Source organism: Verticillium nonalfalfae (assembly GCF_003724135.2).
Source record: "Verticillium nonalfalfae strain VnAa140/NRRL 66861 chromosome Unknown scaffold_88, whole genome shotgun sequence".
Lineage (NCBI taxonomy): Eukaryota > Fungi > Ascomycota > Sordariomycetes > Glomerellales > Plectosphaerellaceae > Verticillium > Verticillium nonalfalfae.
This window is the reverse complement of record NW_021167313.1, coordinates 67140-87955: the sequence shown is the minus strand read 5'-3', so window position 1 is coordinate 87955 and position 20816 is coordinate 67140. Positions and strand designations below refer to the sequence as shown.

The following is a 20816-nucleotide window of genomic DNA, read 5'->3' as shown; positions in this document are numbered from 1 at the left end:
AGTTTTTCCTTGCCATCAATTCGTCTTTTTGACAGCTCAAACTGGGAGTCTCCGCTATCGAGGGATTTTGCGGTCTTGTGGCGATCCTCAGAACGGGAAACTGTCAAGGGCTGAGCCGTTAAACCCGAAGAGCAGGTCATCAATCGAGGCTGTCCCACCCGGTGCGTGGATATCCGTGGACCAAGTTGTGACTGTGTTGTCACTCGGGTTGCGATCATCAAGAGGTCTTATAACTTCGCTGTTGTGGTAAAAACCGCCCGATGGGATTGGTGCAGTTTGTGCTGGTATGAAATTGTCCATATGGCCCAGGTCGGCTTGATACTCGCTCGCTGCGGCAAACCCGTCCTGGCCCCTGACAAAGCTTTGGATGATGCCATCGATATCGGACCACCCTGCACTAGGTGAAATATTGTCGGGCACTGCAATCTCAGCCTGTTCTGCATGGTCAGGTGCTGTGGCGATGTCGGTACTTGAAGGTTGAGCCGTAGCTCTTGGCGCGTTTTGGTAGTGAATATCGGAACCAATGTTTCCTTCAGCCACACTAACACCCAGCCTCTTCATCAAGCTTTGCACTATTGCATTTGCTTTCCTCACTGCCCAATTTGTCTCTGAATTCTCTCGAAATACAGCCAAACATGTCTGCAGGCTACGATGAGCATCAGACTCGTTACTCCGTTTGGCGGCGATGCGCGCATGTATGGTTGCAGCAACATAGGTAGCATAGGAGACCAGATAAGGCGCACGTCGCACAGTAAATGCCCGGTCGTATGCTCTTAGTAGTGCGACAATGCTATTGGCAGCAGATGCGCACGTAATGAATGAGTTGACCGACACAGAGCGTGATGTAGTGTAGAGATGACCATCTGCCACGAACGGTCGGTGGAGCAGAATGGTAAGAACATGATACATGGCGCTGCAAATCGTCAGCAAGTGAGCAGCAAAGATATTGCGGGTTTACTGACTGCAAGCTCAACACGTGCGGTGGAGGTATGCAAGAAGATTTGTTTGGGTCGAATATAAGATGTGTAGGCAGCGATTCCTTCCAAGCACTCAGCTTGGCATTCAGTGTCTCTAGCATCTTGGACAGCTCGGTCGCGGCCTGGCTGAAACTTCTCTCCGTGTAAATGCAACCTAGGATGTCGCTCATGGCAACCGATAATCGACATAGCGATGTGAAGGTTGAGACGCTGTATGCCGGCGAGCCAGGATAGTCATTCGATTGACTGATATATGCGAAGGGCCTCCAATGCTCAAATTCTTCGTAGGTGTCGAGGAACTTGATGGGCACAAGAGTATCGGACTCCTTGATGGTGACGGGCCGACCCTGGTACAGGCTTTGTATCTTATCGACGACTGATATTTGTGATTAGTTCAGGATAATGGCATGGTGGTCGAAGAGCTCATTAGGCGGGAACATACCGAAAGCGCCCCAGAACACGCGCCTTCGTATCTCAAGGTCCTCGTCAGAAAACTTGCGGCCAAGATCTGGGACATCAACATGCATTCCAAGATCAATGATCATTCGAAATGCGAGACCAGCATATAGCCAGGCGGCACTTCTCTCGTCTCCGAGTGCGAATAGAGAGTTCGTCATGACGAGAAGAGCCTGGATTGTGGTCACGTCACTGCGATCCAACGCGCTGCCCAGCAGTTCTCGAACCCGTTCGCGGAACTCCCATCCAGCTGTGCGGACGTCGTTAGGATCTTTGCGAACATCATGCCGAGGGCTGAATTTGGAGGCACCGAAGTAGATAGCGTTTAGGAGCAGCTTCGAAAAGTAAGGGCCACCACAAGCCATATCACGCATGAAAGCAGGACGATACGTGATAAGGAAGGAATGGTGCTGTCGATTCCAGTGAAGAGAAAGAAGATGCATCCCAAGGACGGGATCTACACCATCAAAGTCGAGTGCACCGGATTGGTAATTGAAATCCTCAAGCTGGCCTGTACAATGGTCAGCGGGGAGTTGTATAGACATCAAGCATCACTCTCGGTAGGTAGGCAGAGCACGCACGTTGCGTGGCAGCTTCAGCAACTAGGCCTTTTTCAATCCATGCTTCTGGCATCCTCGGATGCAGGTCAGCCGCTGGAGCTCGCTCCTGAACGTTGTCCTCGTACAGGGCACTCGTGCGTCCATGATAACTCGAGACACCATTGGCTGACACCACAATGCGAGATACGCCAGCCCGAGGAGTCGTTGCTGGGCTGGTCTCTGTGCCGTGCTGGGACTGTTCACAACGTGCAGCATCCACATCGTGATCAGCAGCATTGGGGTTGGACGTGCTAGCATCATTGACGCGGGGTAAATCCGGGTTGCGTGGCTCGGAGCGGAAGGGGGAGCTGCACCGTTGACCAGCAGGCATGGGCCGCTGACGGCGCCGAGTGGATGTCCGAGGCTGAGCGGAGGCATTCGTTTCGGTCAGTGGCTCGTAGACACAGTCCTTCGCGTACGTCCTGCAATTGGCACATGTCGGCTGCTCGTTGTTGCACTTGATCTGGCAGGGAGATTAGCCGCGGATGCTGGCTGCTCGAAGTCGACGATCTGTGCAAGGTAAGGAAAGGAAACAAACCTTGCGCTTCCGGCAAAAGGTGCATGCTTCAACGGCCCGTCTCCGCGGACGACCTGATATGGTGGTGGATCCTGGCGATAATTCCATACCTAGTTTAACATCATGTAAGAGAGCATATGACGGGAAGGCTCATGATCAGAAGACGAAACTTGTGTGAAAGGTGATGCGTTTGACACGGGCGAAGTGACGGGAAGGTGCAATCTAGCATGAATGAGCTACCAGCGGGAAGGATGGGCTCAGGTGTGTGGTAACTTCCCGCGGACGGGATGCACCTTGGCAGGAATGTCACGCCAAAAAGGGTGGGGCAGGAGCAGCCGCCCAACCTCTTAAACGGCAGAAGTGGCCATGCGCTTGCACAGCCATTGCCTTCCCGCGGGATTCGCGCCCAAGACCAAACAACTGTACCCGCTCTAACGTACTCGATATCTGACCTCTGAACGGACTACACAGCCTCTGACAACAAGCGAGGAAAAGTCAGAACTGTAGCAGAAGCTTTAGAAATGCGTAAGAGACTTGAATAGTGTCCTTGAAAATGTTTTCCTCAGTTTATGCTCTCTTTCTCGCATTTGGCACTTCTTGATCACTTTCATCACAAATAGAAGTCGTCAACGAAATGACATCGCTGGCCACCGAAGCATCCAGAGCCCAGGCTCTGAACACGCCAAGATCACATGTAGGAAAGCTCAACGACTCAAAGGCTTCAGCGTTGAACCGGGATGAAAAACGAAAGATCTCCCCGGCACTGTCGTTGTTCTCTGGCGGTGTCGCTGGAGGTGTCGAAGCCACCATTACTGTATGATGTCCCCTGACTTCTCCAAGACCCAAGTCTTCCATGACAAGACAAGGAGAAATTCTGACGAACATGCTTTCAAGTATCCTTTCGAATTCGCAAAAACTAGGGCGCAGTTGCAACCAACCCATTCGAGAAATCCCATGGCCGTCATTTCGCAGGTCATCCGCCAAGACGGAATACGAGGCGTTTACACGGGCTGTTCAACTTTGATTCTAGTATGTGATATAGCGTGCCTGGCGAACTCTCAGTTCCAACTACGCTAACGCGTGTCGACTTAGGGAACAACATTTAAGGCTGGCGTCAGGTTCCTCTCTTTCGACTCCATCCGAAACCTGTTGATGGATGACAGAGGGAGGTTATCGCCAGCTCGGGGAATTCTTGCTGGAATGATCGCCGGTGCAGTTGAGAGCATAGTGGCTGTGACACCAACAGAGCGTGTCAAAACAGCCTTGTAAGGACCAAATGATACTCACTCAGGGCTCATCATCTGACATGTGTTACACAGGATTGACGACGCCAAATCCGGGTTGCGCAAATACCGCGGCGGTGCTCATGCCTTGAGACTGATTATGAGCGAGCGTGGCATTAGCGAAGTATACAGAGGTTTAGCATCAACAACCTTGAAACAGTCGGCGACATCTGCCGTACGCATGGGCGCCTATAATGTCATCAGAGAGCTCTCAAACCAGTACGACCTGCCGCAAAATAGTATCACGACCTTCGCTTCTGGAGCTTTAGCCGGCATCATTACAGTATATGCCACTCAACCTTTTGACTCTGTCAAAACAAAGGCGCAGTCTGCAAAAGGTGCCAGTACTTCTGAAGCGTTCAAAAGCATTGTGCATGAGCGAGGAATTCGGGGCCTGTGGAGTGGCAGTACGATGCGACTTGGACGGCTGGTGCTGAGCGGTGGCATTGTTTTCACGGTGTATGAGAAGGTATCAGGACTGTTTAGCGAGAGACCGTAGATAGGATACGTCTGGTGACAGTGAAAAAAGCAACGGCTTCCCAGGTTTTCTCGAGTATCTATGGTCAGAACCTCGTGACAACAGCCCTATCGTAACCCCAACAAGATACTCTAAGTTTCTGACGAGATAATAAATTTTTCAACCAAAATCTTCAACTGGATGGGGCAACGATATGCCCAAGTACGCAGTTGCTGGGTTTCTGAGGGTCTGGTAACTTGGAACCCAGTATCTATCTACGCCATCATGTCTTTGGAACCTCTTCCGCAAGATCAATAACAAAACAAGATGTTTTCGGACGGAATTGCGTATCAATGAGGTATCCGGCTAGTAGCCGGGACCTCCTCAGTTTGACACTGGCTTCGGGTGAAGAAACGGGTGGGATCTGTGTTCCCTTCCCGCGGGAGGCACAGTAATGCGGAAGCGCATCAACCCCGCACCAACCTCTAACATGGAACTCTCCTAGACAGCGCCAGTCCGACTCGTGGCCCAATACTAGGCCCAAAATATTCCTTGGCCGGGCTTGAGGGCATGTGGTGACTCGTCCGGGGCCCCGCACTACCCCGGAGCCAGGTCGCTCATCGGCGCGACTGGCGGCCGACTAGCCCTCAACTTCTACCCGCGCGCCTTTGCCGTCGCAACTTCGAGGCATGATGGAAGGCGTGGGGAACTCAGCTCCTTTCACAAACAATAATGTATAAAGATCAGTCGTGTCGCTCGCTAGATGGGTCTTGATATACCTGGGCAAACCGGCACTGGCTTTTCATCAAATTATCGCACACAACCGAGCTACCAGTGCAGCAATTTGACTCGACATGGCGAAGCAAATTCCAATGACTGACTCCACGGTCAAGGATACTACCATGGTCGCTGAGAATACAGGCAAAGAAGACCAGGTCGATGTTCAACTCGAGGACAAGGCCGACGCCCGCGAGGAGCACTTCTCGCCTCGCGATATTCAGGGGCGATTCGACCTTCTGCGCGACCTCAGCGATGCTGAAATGGAAAAGTTGAACAAATCAGTTGTCAAGAAGATCGATTGGCGTATGATGCCCTGCATCACTATTATGTTTCTCATGAAGTATGAAATCCTTGCTTTCTCCTTGATGCATCTTGACGAAACACTGACACATGAAGCTATCTTGACCGCATCAACGTCTCCAACGCCAGGCTGGCGGGCTTACAGGAAGACCTCCACATGACGGATACGGTATGGAATACGGGAATCTCAACTTTCTATATCGGCTATCTTGTTGGCCAACTTCCTGGCAACCTATGGCTAGCCAAGGCGAACCCTCGATGGTTCCTCCCGTCAGTCATGATGGCGTGGAGCGCCGCGACCATCTGCATGCCTGCCATGAAGAGGTATGCGTTGATCGAGATACAAAGCGAGACTCTAGACTAACCTGAAGATTAGCGGCGCTGGCTTCGCTGTCTGTCGCTTTTTTATTGGCCTTGCTGAGGCACCCTTCTTCCCTGGTATCACCTTGAGTAAGCCCTTCCCAAGCTGTACCTGTTGATGTCCACTACATATGCTGACAATATGCACAGTGACGTCCTCTTGGTATACAAAGGCAGAGAATCCTATGCGCATGGCCATCTGGCATGCCGGAAATACCATCTCCAACATTTTGTCTGGTTTCCTGGCAGCGGGTATCCTGACAACCATGGACGACATTGGTGGCCTGCATGCCTGGCAATGGTTCTTCATCATCGAAGGTGCTGCATCCATCCTTGTGGCTCTCGCTGCTTTTTATCTGCTGCCCGATTGGCCGCACAACACTCGCTTTTTGTCTCCGGCCGAACGAGAAATGGCCCAATATCGAGTGCTCTGCTCCAATGGTGGAAAGGATGAAGGCATCGGTGGCACTTGGGACGGCATCAAGGAAGCTGTCATGGATCCTTTCACGTGGTTCTTTTGCCTGATGCACTTTGCCTTGGTCACTGCTCAAGCTTTCAAGGATTTCCTGCCTTCGGTAAGTCAGACCTTGGACACGGAGCAATACGAGACCCAAACTAATAAGCGTGCGCAACAGATCGTCAAAACTTTCGACTTGGGCGAGCTCACGACCTATTTCATTCAAGCGCCTCCTTATGCTTTTGCATATGCATTTGCATGCGCCTGTGCCTGGTCGTCAGGACGCCGTCAGGAGTCATTTTGGCATATTGTCATTCCCATCATCGGGAGCATGATCGGTTGCGCAGTGCTCATCTCGACGGAGAACATAGGCGCCCGCTACTTCGGCCTCTTCCTTCTCATCTCCGGCACCTACAACGGCCTCAATCTGCAACTGTCTTGGGAGACGACCGTCGTGCCGGCACCGCGAAGCAAGAAGGCTGCCCTGATCGCCATTGCCAACTGCATTAGCCAGTGCAGCCATTGGTTCAGCCCTTACTTCTGGCCCCGCGCCCATGAGCCCTTTTACCGCCTTGGCGGCGGGCTCGTCCTAGTTGGTTGCGTGCTGGTTATCGTCTCAGCCGGACTCGCAAGGTGGCGTGCGCAGAAGCTAAACAAGAAGCTGGACATTGCCGAGGGATGGTCGGAGCATTCGGGCGTGGAGCGGGGCTGGAGATTCGTATACTGATCGTGACGCCAAACCACACCAGATCGTGGGGAACGAGAGAGACAAGATTGGGACAGTATTTGGGTCTAAAGCTGCATTTGAAACTAGTCAACAAACGATGAAAACGAATATTGATGATCTAGAATGACTGTGCAGCCGATCCTTCTACAACCAAGCCTTGTCGACCGGGCCCCGTGACACATCTTTGACTCTCATGTAACAAGAAGCCTTCTCGAGGATTTCGCAATCACATACGACCATACCTACTGGAAAACTCGGGATCCCGTCCGCTCTCCCCTTGATAAACCAGTAAGGGCCGAACTAGTAGTTGGGTGGGTGACCACCAGCGAATCCTCGGTGTTGTATGTTTTTGGTGTTTTCTCCTGTGGAGACACCCCTGTTCAGGTACACCGAGTGCCACAGGTACTCTGCCTTGAGTCTCTTGCGCCGAACCAAGTCACCTCGTTAGATGTTGTTCATTTTTCAAATCCTTTTTTGTGGTTAACAGCCTGAATGTAGTGGTGTGGCGGATCTCACTTACCTTCGGAGAAGAAGATCTCTTCTCGAGCCCACATGTGCAACTTCTCCTTGCGAAAATGCTCAAAATCCCACTCACCCCTCTCAATACGATTAGGACGAATGAATATGTAGGTGGTTGTTTCCTCCTCCTCACCCTCGACCTGACCTTCACCCTGCGCGTTGCCCAATTTGGTGACAAGCTTTACCTTGACTGCTCGCCTATCGTACTCGCTGCCTTCAAAGCTGTCGAGTTTTTGTATGTTCGCGTCTGTCAAACCCGTGACATAGCTGCCCAGGACGGACCGGCCTTCTTCTGGAATCACGCCTGGATAGTCTTCGCCCTGGACACGATGACGGCAATGATCATGTAACACTGCAGGAGTGAAGGTGTACAGGCTCTTGATGACATCAGAGGGGTGTGACGTTCCCTGAACAACTCTGAAGAAGACACGCGGCTCCATCTGCCAGGAACAAAAAAGTCAGTGTTCATGATCATGCCATGAAAGGATAGACCGATGCTACCAGAGTGCCTGGGTGCAATGTTAGCACAATGGCCATCTTCCATTGGTCTCTGTGGTAAGAACAATAGAGACTCACCATAGAAAAATGCGGTATGCGGTCCACTCATGGTGTTTTTACTCGCTGGGCGAAGAGCAAAATCACGTATAACAGTCGGAGCGATGCCAGGAGGTCATCAACGAGCTAAAAGACCTCGTTATCGCGATTGGCTGTGACTCAAATGAGAAGAAGTTGGAAACCGGAAGGTGGAAGCACACGAGATCGGACGTTCCGTACAAGGATGACTTCTGAGGTGAGGGGTGAGTTACCTAATAATCGAGTAGGGTCAATAGGATATGGAACACGAACTATCTAGGTAGGTAGTCAGCCTGGGTAAGGTGTCGAGTCACAGCGGGTTTAGGAGCGGACTGGAGACTCCAGGGACCGATAACGGGGAAGCTCCACCATTTCACGATCTACAGACTTTGGAGATAGAGCGTTGATAAGATTAGATCTCTCTATCCAGTCAAAAAGACTTAAATTACACACTAGTAGCGGCCTGCATGTCTAGCGTCGGAGTAAAGTTATTACATGCCCTAGCGTCAAATGATTTGGCGGCTGGCGCCCCCAGCTCTGTTCGTCGCGTCGTTCGTCGTGGAAATTTCACACCAAAGGCTGGCTTCTGAAGGTTTCCCATAATCCAAACACCCACACCCACCAACGTTCAGCATCCGTGCCTGAATCGACCCGAACCCCACCACGACATATCACCGAAGGCATACTGTGGATGACGGATCACAACGGCATGGTCTCCTGATTCTTCTTCTTCGTCTTTCCTTCAGCAACTTTCCTTTTCCGTCGCCAAAGATACCCCTCCTATCACGCGAAGCAAGGCAACCAGCGCAGCCTTGCGACGAACCGTTCCTCGAACACATCGGCACCGAGCACCCCATGCCCTCATGATACGCAACACACGAACCTGTCTCGACAGCCTCCCACAATGTCGGGCACAACGATTGACGATGTCGTGAAGCGATTGAGCACTCCGGAAACGGGTATGCCTCCCTTTCGACAGCATCACGAGATCGTGCCTACCTATTGCTACAGAGCGGCTAATAGACGCGAATACAGAGACGAAGATCAAGGTTGAAGCTGCTACAACGCTTCGCGACAGTCTAGACCACTACACGGCCGGTCCTATCTATGCGCCGTTTCTCAAGAAGCTAATGCCCATCTTCATCAACATTCTCAAAGGACCATGCATCTTCCAAAGCAACTCTCCAGAGCAGGTAGGACAATCTAGCTGTTCCCGTCACCAGAAGTGCAAGCAGTAACACTATCAGAAACTCCGAAACTGTATCCTGGAGGTTCTTCACCGTCTACCAACACATCCCTCTCCAACCGAGCCTTTCGAGCCCTTCGCTGAAGAGATCGTCGACCTTTTGATGCATCTCGTACGAACAGATAACGAGGAGAACGCGACATTATGCGTCAAAATCACATCGGATATCATGCGCCATCAACACAAGGTGCTGGCTCAGAAAGTTCAGCCATTCCTGACCCTCATTCAAGAGCTGTTTGAGCAGATGGAGAAGGTCGTACGCGAGCAGCTGGACAATACGTCAATGCCGACAAACAGCGCCTCTGGCGCCCCCTCAACCCCTGGCTCTTCCCAGACCAACTTCCAATCTCCTCGGCCAGGCTCGCCAGTAGCATCCGTGACGGACCTTGGTCCCGATCCCCAGCAGCAGAATCGGCTGCTCCTGAAGGGCATGTCCTCGTTCAAGGTGTTATCAGAATGCCCGATCATTGTGGTTTCGATCTTCCAGGTCTACAGAAATACGGTCGGATCCAACGTCAAGCTCTTCGTGCCCCTGATCAAGGGTGTTCTATGCCTGCAAGCTAGCGCCCAACGACAAGCACACGCTGATGCGAAGGCCAAAGGTCAAATATTCACAGGTGTCAGCCCCCTGATCAAGAATAGGGCAGCGTTTGGAGAGTTTATCACTGCTCAGGTCAAGACGATGAGCTTCCTGGCCTACCTTCTGCGGCAATACTCGCAACAACTGCAAGACTTCCTTCCGACCTTGCCGGAAATTGTTGTCAGACTGCTGAAGGATTGTCCACGGGAGAAATCGAGCACGCGTAAGGAGCTTTTGGTTGCCATCCGCCATATCATCAACTTCAACTTCCGCAAAATCTTTCTCTCCAAGATTGACGAGCTTCTTGACGAGAAGACATTGATTGGCGACGGCTTAACAGTATACGAGACGATGAGGCCGCTTGCTTATAGCATGCTGGCTGATCTCATCCATCACGTGCGGGACCAGCTCAGCCCAGAGCAGATTCGGAAGACAGTCGAGGTGTATACCAAGAACCTCCAGGATAATTTTCCCGGCACGAGCTTCCAGACCATGAGCGCCAAGCTCCTCCTCAACATGGCGGAATGCATCGCGAAGATGCAAGACAAGGTTGACGCTCGACACTATCTCATGATGATTTTGAGTGCCATTGGAGACAAATTCAAGGCCATGAACACGCAGTATCCCAATGCGGTGAAGCTGTCCAAGTTGTACAAGCAACAGGCTGCTGAGGGAACTGCCGATAGCTATCTTGCTGACAAGGAACACCCGCCTGACTGGGATGAGACTGATATCTTCACGGCAATGCCCATCAAGCCCACGAACCCAAGAGACAGAGGTCTGGATCCTGTCGCCGACAATAAGTTCTTGTTTAAGAACCTCATGAACGGTCTGAAGAACACGTTTTACCAGCTTCGCACATGCAATGCTGGCACCACCGTGAACCTTCAGAATGCCCCGGCGCAATGGCAAGAGGTGGCTTATGGTTTCACGGCGGAAGAGGTCAAGGTTATTGTCAAACTCTTCAGGGAAGGTGCCTATGTCTTCCGTTACTACGAAATTGAGAAGCCTGCTAGTGAGTCTCAGTACATGTCTCCCGTGGAGTACATGGCCAACTTCTACATGGTCTCGAGCAGTAAGGAGGAGAAAGACCTGTTGGAAACATTTGCTACAGTGTTTCACTGTATCGATCCTGCGACATTTCATGAAGTCTTTCAGCAGGAGATCCCTCATCTGTACGACATGATCTTCGAGCACACTGCCCTGCTGCACATACCGCAGTTCTTCCTCGCCAGCGAAGCTACGTCGCCCAGCTTCTGTGGCATGCTGCTGCGATTCCTGATGGACAGGATTGATCAGGTTGGGTCGGCAGACGTGAAGCGATCGTCCATCCTGCTCCGGCTTTTCAAACTAGCCTTTATGGCAGTCACTCTCTTCGCCAACCAGAACGAGCAGGTCTTGCTTCCGCATGTGGTGGACATTGTGACAAAGTCTATTGATTTGTCTACCCGGGCAGAGGAGCCTATGAACTACTTCCTGCTCCTGCGCTCCCTTTTCCGAAGCATTGGCGGAGGCAAGTTTGAGCATCTCTATAAGCAGATTCTCCCACTCCTCGAGATGCTCTTGGACGTACTCAACACATTGCTCATGGCTGCGCGTAAGCAAACCGAGCGCGATCTCTACGTTGAGCTGTGCTTGACCGTTCCTGCTCGGTTGAGCAACCTTCTGCCACATCTCAGCTTCCTCATGCGACCATTGGTCGTTGCATTGCGCGCAGGAACTGACTTGGTAGGTCAAGGACTCCGAACCTTGGAGCTGTGCGTCGACAACCTAACGGCCGACTACCTGGACCCCATTATGGCACCAGTCATTGATGAACTCATGACGGCGTTGTTCGACCACCTTCGTCCGCATCCCTACAGCCACTTCCATGCGCACACGACAATGCGTATTTTAGGAAAGCTCGGTGGCCGAAATCGAAAGTATATTACCGGTCCTCAGCCGCTGAGCTTCGAGGAATTCGCCGATGATGCGACTAGCTTCGACCTGAGGCTTGTGGGCTCAAAGAAAGACAGAGCTTTTCCAGCGGAGTTGGGCGTTGATTTGTCCATCCGCAAGCTGATGGAAGTGCCCAAACCCAGCAAAGCCAATCAATCCCGTCACTTCGATGGCTACTACAAGAAGCAGTCTTTCCACTTCATCAAGTCCCAATTGAAGCTTAGGATAGGGTTTGACAACCTCCCGGATGACCTGCCAAGACTTCTCCGCCTGCAGGCGCAAGACCTTCTGTCCAGAAAAATCGAAGTCGACCTGTCGGCATTTGATGCTTCCGACAGGGATCGTTCTATCGCCAAGAAGGATCAACAGGATGAGCTTGTGAGGCGTCTGCTGAAGGCAGTAATGTTTGCTGAGTCTCTTCCAGAATTCAAGGATGAGGCGGCGTCTTTTCTCATAAACGTTGCAAGGCACTTCACTATTGTCGACATCGGGCGGTCGGTGGTCGATGTCAAGCACACCTACAGCCAATTCAACCCCACGGCTGGCGAGGGCCCCCTATACATCGACACCAGGGTCTTTTCTGACGCCATTGTCGAGTCACTATCGTCCGAACACCCTGATGTGCGAGATTCTGCGCGGAGAGTCATCCGCGAGATCTACAATACGGCATCGACAATCTTCGGCTCAGCACAATCGGCCGCCCGCCTGCCGTTCTTCGGCAATCTCAGCACGACATTTTGCCATGCCTGCTACGAAGAAGAATGGTTTACGAAAGCCGGTGGCACCCTCGGCGTCAATTTCCTTCTCACAGAATTGGAGCTGGGCGATCAGTGGGCGATCAGCAAGCAGACAGACTTCATTAGGGCGCTCATGTATGTCGTCAAGGACATGCCCCAGGACTTGCCAGAGAAGACAAGATCATCTGCCCAGCTCACACTTGAGATTCTCCTGAAGAAAGTTACCAAGAACGCCAAGAAGGAAGACGCTTTGCCATCAACTACACCCGGTCAAGCTCCGCAGCGGCACCGACTGGCTCAGATTTGCATGCATTTCAATAACGAGCTTGCGCATATGAATCGTCATGTGCGCGAGACGGCGAAGAGATCACTGGAGCTGATCGCCAAGGCAGCCAGTTGTGAGGTTTGGGAATTGATCGAGCCGTACAAGGAGCGCTTCCTCCAACCGATCTATTCCAAGCCCCTGCGTGCTCTGCCGTTCCCTGTTCAGATCGGGTACATCGATGCGATGACCTACCACATGACACTCAAGCATGACTGGGTTACCTTCGATGAACACCTCAATCGTCTGCTCATGGAGTCTCTTGCCTTGGCAGATGCCAGCGACGAGTCACTCGCGAACAAGCCAGCGGAGTTCCGTACTCATGACTATATTGTCAACCTCCGCGTAGCATGCATCAAGATGTTGAGCACTGCCATGAGCTTTGATGAGTTTGCCAAAGGCACAAACATGGCAGCCACGCGAGCCAAGATTGTCTCCGTCTTTTTCAAGTCCCTCTACTCCGAGTCGCAGGCCACTATTGATGCCGCCAACGACGCCCTCAAGTCCGTACTACAACAGACCAACAAGCTGCCCAAGGATCTCCTTCAGGGGGGACTGCGGCCTGTTCTCGCCAGCCTTCAAGATCCTAAGAAGCTGACATCCCATGGTCTGGATAATTTGGCTCGTCTCTTGAAGCTTCTTACAACATACTTTAAAGTCGAGATCGGAAGTCGCCTTCTCGACCACGTCAAGATTCTGGCGGATCCGAACGTGTTGCAAGCGATCTCCTTCACCTACTTTGAGCAGCATTCTCAGATGAAGGTTGTCTCTGCGGTTTTCAACATTTTCCACCTCCTCCCTCCCGCTGCTGAGACCTTCAAGGAACGTCTGATCGATCTTGTCCTCGACCTCGAAGAGAAGTTGCGCCGCACTCATGTCAGCCCTTTCCGACCTCCTCTCTACAAGTATCTCAACCGCTACCCGGCAGAAATGTGGGCTTTCTTGATGCCGAAGATAGGCGAAGTCAAATACGGTCGATTCCTGGCTCAGGTTCTCTCCCATCCCGACAGTGGACCCCTTCGAAAGGAAGCCGTGTCCGGCGTGGATAACCTAGTCAAGGCCTGCAACGAGATTGTCACGCAAGACAAGGAGACAAAATTTGTGGCGATCATCAACACGATCCATGTTCTTGACTCTCTGGGTCAGTGGCCCGCGTGCGACGCTTGGATGGACAAGAAGGAAATCTTGACATGGATGAAGCAAGTGGGCAAAGAGCTCGAGGCACAGCTGCGCAAATACACACTGGCAGCTAACCTCCGAATGCCGGCTGCTCAAGCTTCGGAGCAACTCATGAACATTCTTCTCAAGTCTCTTGAGAGAAATCCGAAGGATTTGGAGTCACTGTTCAGCATCGTCGAAGCGGTCACATCCGAGGACTTCCGAGATCCTCAACCCCTCATCGCTTATGTGTACAAAAACATCATCAACAACGATTCTGTGGAGATTGGCGTCGCGGCAATTTTGAAGTGTTTGGAGGCCTACTCTTCCCGCAATGTTTCTCAGAAGATGAAGTGCTTCTTGCTGCACAACATTGTCAACCCCACCATTGCAATGGATGTTCAGCGGCATTGGAACTCCACACAACAGGGCCAGCCGCGCTTGATAGATCGAGCTGTCATTGATGCTGTGGTGGCAAAGGTCTGGAAGTCAAACCAAGACACCAGCCAACAGGATCACGACGATCTCGCTCAACCCGGCATCGATCACACCAAGTTCGAAGTCCTTCAACTGTCCGCACTGCTCTTGAAGTACCACTACCAGACGATCCAGGAGACTAGGAAGGATATCATCAAGAGCTGCTGGACCTTTATCCGCCTCGATGATGTCATCAATAAGCATGCAGCTTATGTGGTCATTGGGTACTTCATTGCGCTCTACGATACGCCCATCAAGATCGTTACTCAGGTCTATCTTTCGCTGTTGAAGGCCAACCAGAACGAGGGCCGGGCCCTGGTGACACAAGCCTTGGAGCTCGTGGCGCCTGTGCTCCCCAAGCGACTCAACACTCCGCAGAACGACCGAAACGCGGCTTGGGCTATTGCACCGAGAAGAGTGCTGGCCGACGAAGGCCAGAACGCGCAGCAAATGACGAGCATTTTCCATTTCCTCGTTCGACACCCGGAACTGTTCTACGACTCCCGCGACAAGTACGCTATGCTGATCATCACGTCACTCAGAAAGGTTGCCGCACCTGCAACCGCGTCGAATGAGTCAAAGAAGCTCGCCTTGAACATGATGTGGCTCATCTGGCTTTGGGAGCAGAGGAGAGTGGAAGGCAAGGGTGATGCCCTAGCACGCTCTCAATCACAGTCGCCAAACTCAAAGAAGAGGAAGCTCGACGGTGACCAGCCCATGTCGTCACCTCCTTCTGTGAAGCAGCAACTCGCGCCCAACGATTATCAGATCCCTCCAGTTGGACGTCTCAAGATGATCCGCTATCTGATTGAGTTCATCGCCCAGTTGAACGAACGGTATCAGGTCCCATCTGCCAAGTTCAAAGACTCGCCCACGTTGGCCGGTTTCGCCTCGCCTAGCGCATCATCAACTGAGCTCTGCAAGAAGTCCATGTCACTTCTCTATCATCTGCTGCAACCTCAATACTGGAGTGACCTCGACATTGACCTCTTTCCTCATGTCACTGATGCCGTCCTCGCTAGTGACAGAACGCAAACTGTTCTCACGGCGGATCCGAGCGACAAGGAGAAGTTTGATAACAAGTTCATCACCAACATCATCAACACTCTTCAAGTCGTGCGGATCATTCTCAATGTTAAATCAGACGACTGGGTCCAAAAGAACATGTCCTCTATACAGAAGGTTCTTGACAAGTGCTTGAGGAGCGAGAATCCGGAAATACAGGACTGTCTCCACACTGCGGATCCTGAGAACGATGACAATCGGGAGCTCAAGGCTATCGTCAAGCGCGTTCTGGAGGCCGTTCCCGAAGATGTCCCCATGGAAGATGCCGATGCCGACGGTGAGACAGAGGCGCAAACTTCAGAAATCATCCAAGCTCTCTCCACAACAGCTGGAGAAGCTATGGCAGCAGGCAACTACACTTCTGGAGTCAACACCTTGTGGTCACTTGGCAACCGTAAGCCGACAATCATCGACCAGCACATTCCCGTCCTCATGAAGGCCCTCCAGAGTAAGCTTGCACGTGAACATGTTCAGCACTACAGTATCGTCGCGAATCTGCAAGCCGGCGGAGCACCTCCTAATAGGGGCCCGGATGCGCCACCGTCTGGCGAAATGTCAACCTATGACCTCGAGGTCTCAACAGCTCTCATGCTCAAGGCTATGCAGGTTGTCGCTCTCAGGATGGAGGTCCTCGGCGACAACCGTCGCCCGTTCCTCAGTGTCCTGGCCACACTAGTTGAAAAGTCTATGCACATCCCCTTGTGCGAAGAGATTCTCGTCATGGTGGAGGGATGGGTTTTCCGATCCGAAGGCACGTGGCCGACTCTGAAGGAAAAGACTGCCGTTCTCCACAAGATGCTCTCTTTTGAGCACCGACAAGATCCCGCCATGCTCACAAAGTTCCTTGAGCTCGTGATTCGGATCTACGAGGATCCGAAAATCACCAGAACTGAGTTGACTGTGAGGATGGAGCACGCTTTTCTCATTGGCGCCAGGGCGCAGGATGTTGAGATGCGAAATCGCTTCATGGCCATCTTTGACAAGAGTCTTTCTAAGACGGCAACTGCCCGCCTGTCGTACGTACTCACGGCTCAGAACTGGGACACTCTTGCAGATAGCTTCTGGCTTGCCCAAGCCTCGCAGCTTCTTCTGGGTGCTGTGGAGCTGAATGCCGCTGCTCAACTGCATGCCGAAGACTTTAGGACACTGCCGGCCAGCCAGTTGTGCATGATTTACGCCAAGGATACCAGAGAGCCGGCAAACATGGCGGACGACAAATTCGACACCCTCATCGCACAACATCGTCGCTTCATGAACGAAATCGCGGATGTCAAGGTCCGCGACCTTGTCGAGCCCCTCAGTCAGCTCCAGCACATCGACAACACGTTGGCCCATCAGCTTTGGGTTTCGGTTTTCCCAATTTACTGGTCTGCGACGGCCAGAGATGAGCGCATTGAGCTTGAGCGTGGAATCGTGACTCTCCTGACGAAGGATTATCACAGCCGTCAAATCGACAAGCGGCCCAACGTCGTCCAGTCGCTGCTGGAGGGCGCTGCGAAGGCGTGGCCCAGCTGCAAGATACCGCCACACGTGCTCAAATACGAAGCCAAGACGTACGATACGTGGTACACGTCGCTCGTGCAGCTTGAGAATGCAGCAATCAAGCCGGAAATGGAGTCTGCCAAGGTTCGCGAGAGTAACCTCGATGCTCTTGTCGATCTTTATGCGTCATTGCAGGAAGACGACCTCTTCTACGGAACGTGGAGACGCCGCTGCCAATTTGTTGAGACAAACGCTGCCCTCTCTTATGAGCAGAACGGCATGTGGGATAAGGCTCAAAAGATGTATGAAGCTGCACAGATCAAAGCTCGAACTGGCGTCATCCCTTTCTCGCAGGGAGAGTACATGCTGTGGGAGGATCATTGGGTCCTCTGCGCCCAGAAACTCCAGCAATGGGACATCTTGCAAGACTTTGCCAAACATGAAAACTTCCAAGACCTGCTCCTGGAGTGTGCCTGGCGCAACACGGAGATGTGGCAGGACGGCAACCAACGAGATGCATTGGACACTCTGATCAAGGGCGTTATGGACGCCCCTACGCCTCGCAGGGCGTTCTTCCAGTCATTCATGGCCCTTCTCAAGTTCCACAACAAGTTGGAAACGCACGCCGAGTTCGCCAAGTCTTGCGACGAAGCGATCCAGCTGTCCATCCGGAAGTGGCACCAGCTTCCTCAGCAGCTCACAAAAGCACACATTCCGCTGCTACAGAACTTCCAGCAGCTGGTCGAATTGCACGACGCTCAAGTCATCTGCCAGAGCTTGTCGAGCACCAACCAGTCGAACCTTGACGTCAAGTCCGGTGAGCTTAAGTTACTGCTTGGTGCGTGGCGAGACCGCCTGCCCAATGTATGGGACGACATCACAGCTTGGCAGGACCTTGTCACATGGCGCCAACACATTTTCGGGCTCATCAACCAGACCTACTTGCAACTCCTCCCACAACAGGGTGGCAACCAGAACACTAACGGTGCTTCGTTCGCGTACCGCGGCTACCACGAGACGGCGTGGATCATCAACCGTTTCGCCCATGTCTCTCGCAAACACAACCTGCCCGATGTGTGCATCAGCCAGCTGAGCAGGATTTACACACTGCCCAATATCGAGATTCAAGAGGCGTTCCTCAAGCTTCGCGAGCAAGCCAAGTGTCACTTTGAGAACCCTGACGAGCTGACGAGTGGATTGGATGTCATCAACAACACCAACCTCAACTACTTCAATCCACCCCAGAAGGCCGAGTTTTACACGCTCAAGGGCATGTTCCTGGAGAAGCTCAGCCAAAAAGAGGAGGCTGACAGCGCTTACGGTACCGCCTTGTACTTCGATATCACCGCGGCCAAGGCGTGGGCTGAGTGGGGCTACTTCAACGAACGAAGGTTCAAAGCGGACGCCAACGATGTCAACTCGGCTCGTCAGGCTCTGACAAGCTACCTGCAAGCTGCAGGAAGCTACAAGAACGCCAAGTCGAGAAAGCTCCTTGCGCGGATCCTGTGGCTCCTCAGCCTCGATGATGCCACGGGGACCATTGCTGCTGGTTTCGACGACTTTAAGGGAGAAACACCGATCTGGTACTGGATCACGTACATTCCCCAGCTGCTCACAGGTCTCGCCTACAAGGAGGGACCCCGCGTCCACCAGATCCTCACCAAGATTGCCAAGTCGTACCCTCAAGCGCTTTACTTCCAGCTCCGCACCAACCGGGAGGACATGGCGGTCATCAAGAAGAACCAAGAAGCCAAGGAACGGGCCCGCCAGCGCGCCCAGTCGGCTGCCTCGCAGCAGGCCAGCGCTTCTCCTCAGCTGCCGAAGAATGAGACCGTCTCGGGTGCTGCGTCGAGCTCGAGACCGGGCACCGCCAACGGCGACAGCGCTCTCGTTAAGACCGAGGGCGGTGACACCAAGTCATCGTCGGTGCCACCGGCACCTGCAGACGGCGGCACGCCCGCACCAGCAGCAACCCCAGTGCCCGCTCCCACCCCTACGCCTGCACCGGCTTCTGCGCCGGTACCGGCGCAAGCGGCTCAAGCTCAGAGTGACCAGCAGCAGCAGCAGTCCGGGGCCGGCCAGAAGAAGCCGCCCTGGGAGCTGACCGAGGAGATCATGAGCCACTTGAAGTCTGCTTTCCCACTGTTGGCTCTGTCAATGGAGACCATGGTGGATCAGATCCAGAAGCACTTCAAGTGTCCTCCGGATGAGGACGCGTATCGACTGATCGTGGCGCTGCTGAACGACGCTCTGGCCTATGTGAGCCGTATGCCTTCATCATTTGCCAAGATTAAGCTTCCGTCGGCGACTGAGACGAACATAACGCGGTTTGCCGAGACAATTCTGCCTCCGCATATCAAGAAGTCGTTTGAGGCCGACTTTGTGCAGACCAAGCCGACGATGGACGACTACATTTACAAGCTCCGAAGATGGCGCAACAAGTTTGAGGAAAAGCTCGACCGCCGATCAACGCGTGTGTCTCTTGAGGCCTTCTCGCCGCATCTCAGTGAGTTCCGGTACCAGCGATTCGACGACGTTGAGATCCCCGGCCAGTATCTGGAGCACAAGGACAAGAACCAGGATTTCATCCGCATCGAGCGATTCCTGCCAAACGTTGAGCTCGTGCGGTCCATCAGCGCCTCATACCGGCGGCTCAAGATCCGCGGCCACGATGCGAGCGTGCACTCGTGGGCGGTGCAGCACCCGGCGGCGCGTCACTGCCGACGCGAGGAGCGCATCCTGCAGCTCTTCCGGCAGCTCAACCAGACGCTCAACCGGCGCAAGGAGAGCCGGCGCCGTGACATGCAGTTCACGCTGCCGCTGATGGTGCCGCTGGCACCACACATTCGCATCGTGCAGGAGGACACGTCGTACATCACGCTGCAAGGGGTGTACGAGGACCACTGCCGGCGCAACTCGATGAAGAAGGACGACCCAGTGCTGTTCACGATGGAGAAGTTGCGGGGTGTCCTGGACACAAAGAACGCGGTATGTATCCGCGGCGATGGGCATCCAACGGACGCACGTACTGACCAAGCACAGAAACACGGAGAGCAGACGGCGACGGCGCGTCTCGAGGTGTTCAACGCGATCCAGGAGAAGTGGGTGCCGCACACGGTGGCGCTCGAGTACTTCCAGAAGATCTTCCCGAGCTTCACGGACTTTTGGCTGTTCCGTCGGCAGCTGTCCTACCAGATGGCGGCGCTGACGTTCATGACGTACATTCTGTACATGCACAACCGGTACCCGCAGAAGATCAACATTGCGCGGGCGTCGGGCAACATTTGGGGCTCGGAGCTCATGTCGTACATGAGCGCGGGCAAGCCCTTCTTCCACAACCCGGAGCCGGTGCCGTTCCGTCTGACGCCGAACCTGCAGACGCTCATGGGCCCGCTCGCGATGGAGGGCATCTTCAGCTGCTCGCTCATGGCGATCGCGCGGTGCCTTCTCGAGGGGGAGCACGAGCTGGAGAACGCGCTGACGCTGTTTGTGCGGGACGAGATGATCTTCTGGTTCACGAGCTCGCACCGGGCCGTGCAGATGACGGAGCACCAGCTGCGCGAGTCGGTACAGGTCAACAGCGACTCGATCGTCAAGCGGGCGACGAGCCTCGCGCAGAGCCCGGCGAGCAACCTGCCGGCCAACCAGACGGTCATCGACCTCATCGCCAAGGCGGTCAACCCGATGAACCTTGCGCAGTGCGACGCCCTGTGGATGCCGTATCTGTAAGGGGCTGTCGTGGGGTGGATGAGATTTGGGGAGAGCAAGTGGGAGACATAGCAGAGAGAGAGAGAGAGAGAGAGAGA

At 53.4% G+C, this 20816-nt stretch overlaps 5 protein-coding genes across 5 annotated transcripts; 3 read left to right on the top strand and 2 right to left on the bottom strand.

Moving 5' to 3' along the window:
- Positions 1-87: 87 nt before the first annotated feature.
- On the bottom strand, positions 88-2657 carry D7B24_009104 (uncharacterized protein; the record flags this gene model as incomplete). The annotated part of the gene is made up of 7 exons (XM_028643182.1): positions 88-432; positions 901-913; positions 963-1353; positions 1420-1485; positions 1897-1944; positions 2015-2495; positions 2571-2657. The coding sequence occupies 7 exons, from the start codon at positions 2655-2657 to the stop codon at positions 88-90; spliced, it is 1431 nt and encodes a 476-aa protein (XP_028493161.1).
- A 526-nt stretch (positions 2658-3183) lies between these two features.
- Positions 3184-4331, top strand: D7B24_009103 (uncharacterized protein; the record flags this gene model as incomplete). The annotated part of the gene is made up of 4 exons (XM_028643181.1): positions 3184-3363; positions 3444-3578; positions 3642-3718; positions 3869-4331. 4 exons carry the CDS (start codon positions 3184-3186, stop codon positions 4329-4331), a joined length of 855 nt encoding a protein of 284 aa, XP_028493160.1.
- An 812-nt stretch (positions 4332-5143) lies between these two features.
- D7B24_009102 (uncharacterized protein) lies at positions 5144-6913 on the top strand (the record flags this gene model as incomplete). Its single annotated transcript, XM_028643180.1, has 5 exons — positions 5144-5409; positions 5466-5693; positions 5746-5819; positions 5880-6304; positions 6365-6913. The coding sequence occupies 5 exons, from the start codon at positions 5144-5146 to the stop codon at positions 6911-6913; spliced, it is 1542 nt and encodes a 513-aa protein (XP_028493159.1).
- Positions 6914-7368: 455 nt separating this feature from the next.
- Positions 7369-8039, bottom strand: D7B24_009101 (uncharacterized protein; the record flags this gene model as incomplete). Its single annotated transcript, XM_028643179.1, has 4 exons — positions 7369-7382; positions 7434-7872; positions 7934-7941; positions 8009-8039. 4 exons carry the CDS (start codon positions 8037-8039, stop codon positions 7369-7371), a joined length of 492 nt encoding a protein of 163 aa, XP_028493158.1.
- An 870-nt stretch (positions 8040-8909) lies between these two features.
- On the top strand, positions 8910-20739 carry D7B24_009100 (uncharacterized protein; the record flags this gene model as incomplete). Its single annotated transcript, XM_028643178.1, has 5 exons — positions 8910-8964; positions 9041-9198; positions 9253-11428; positions 11564-19998; positions 20053-20739. The coding sequence occupies 5 exons, from the start codon at positions 8910-8912 to the stop codon at positions 20737-20739; spliced, it is 11511 nt and encodes a 3836-aa protein (XP_028493157.1).
- Between the last annotated feature and the right edge of the window lie 77 nt (positions 20740-20816).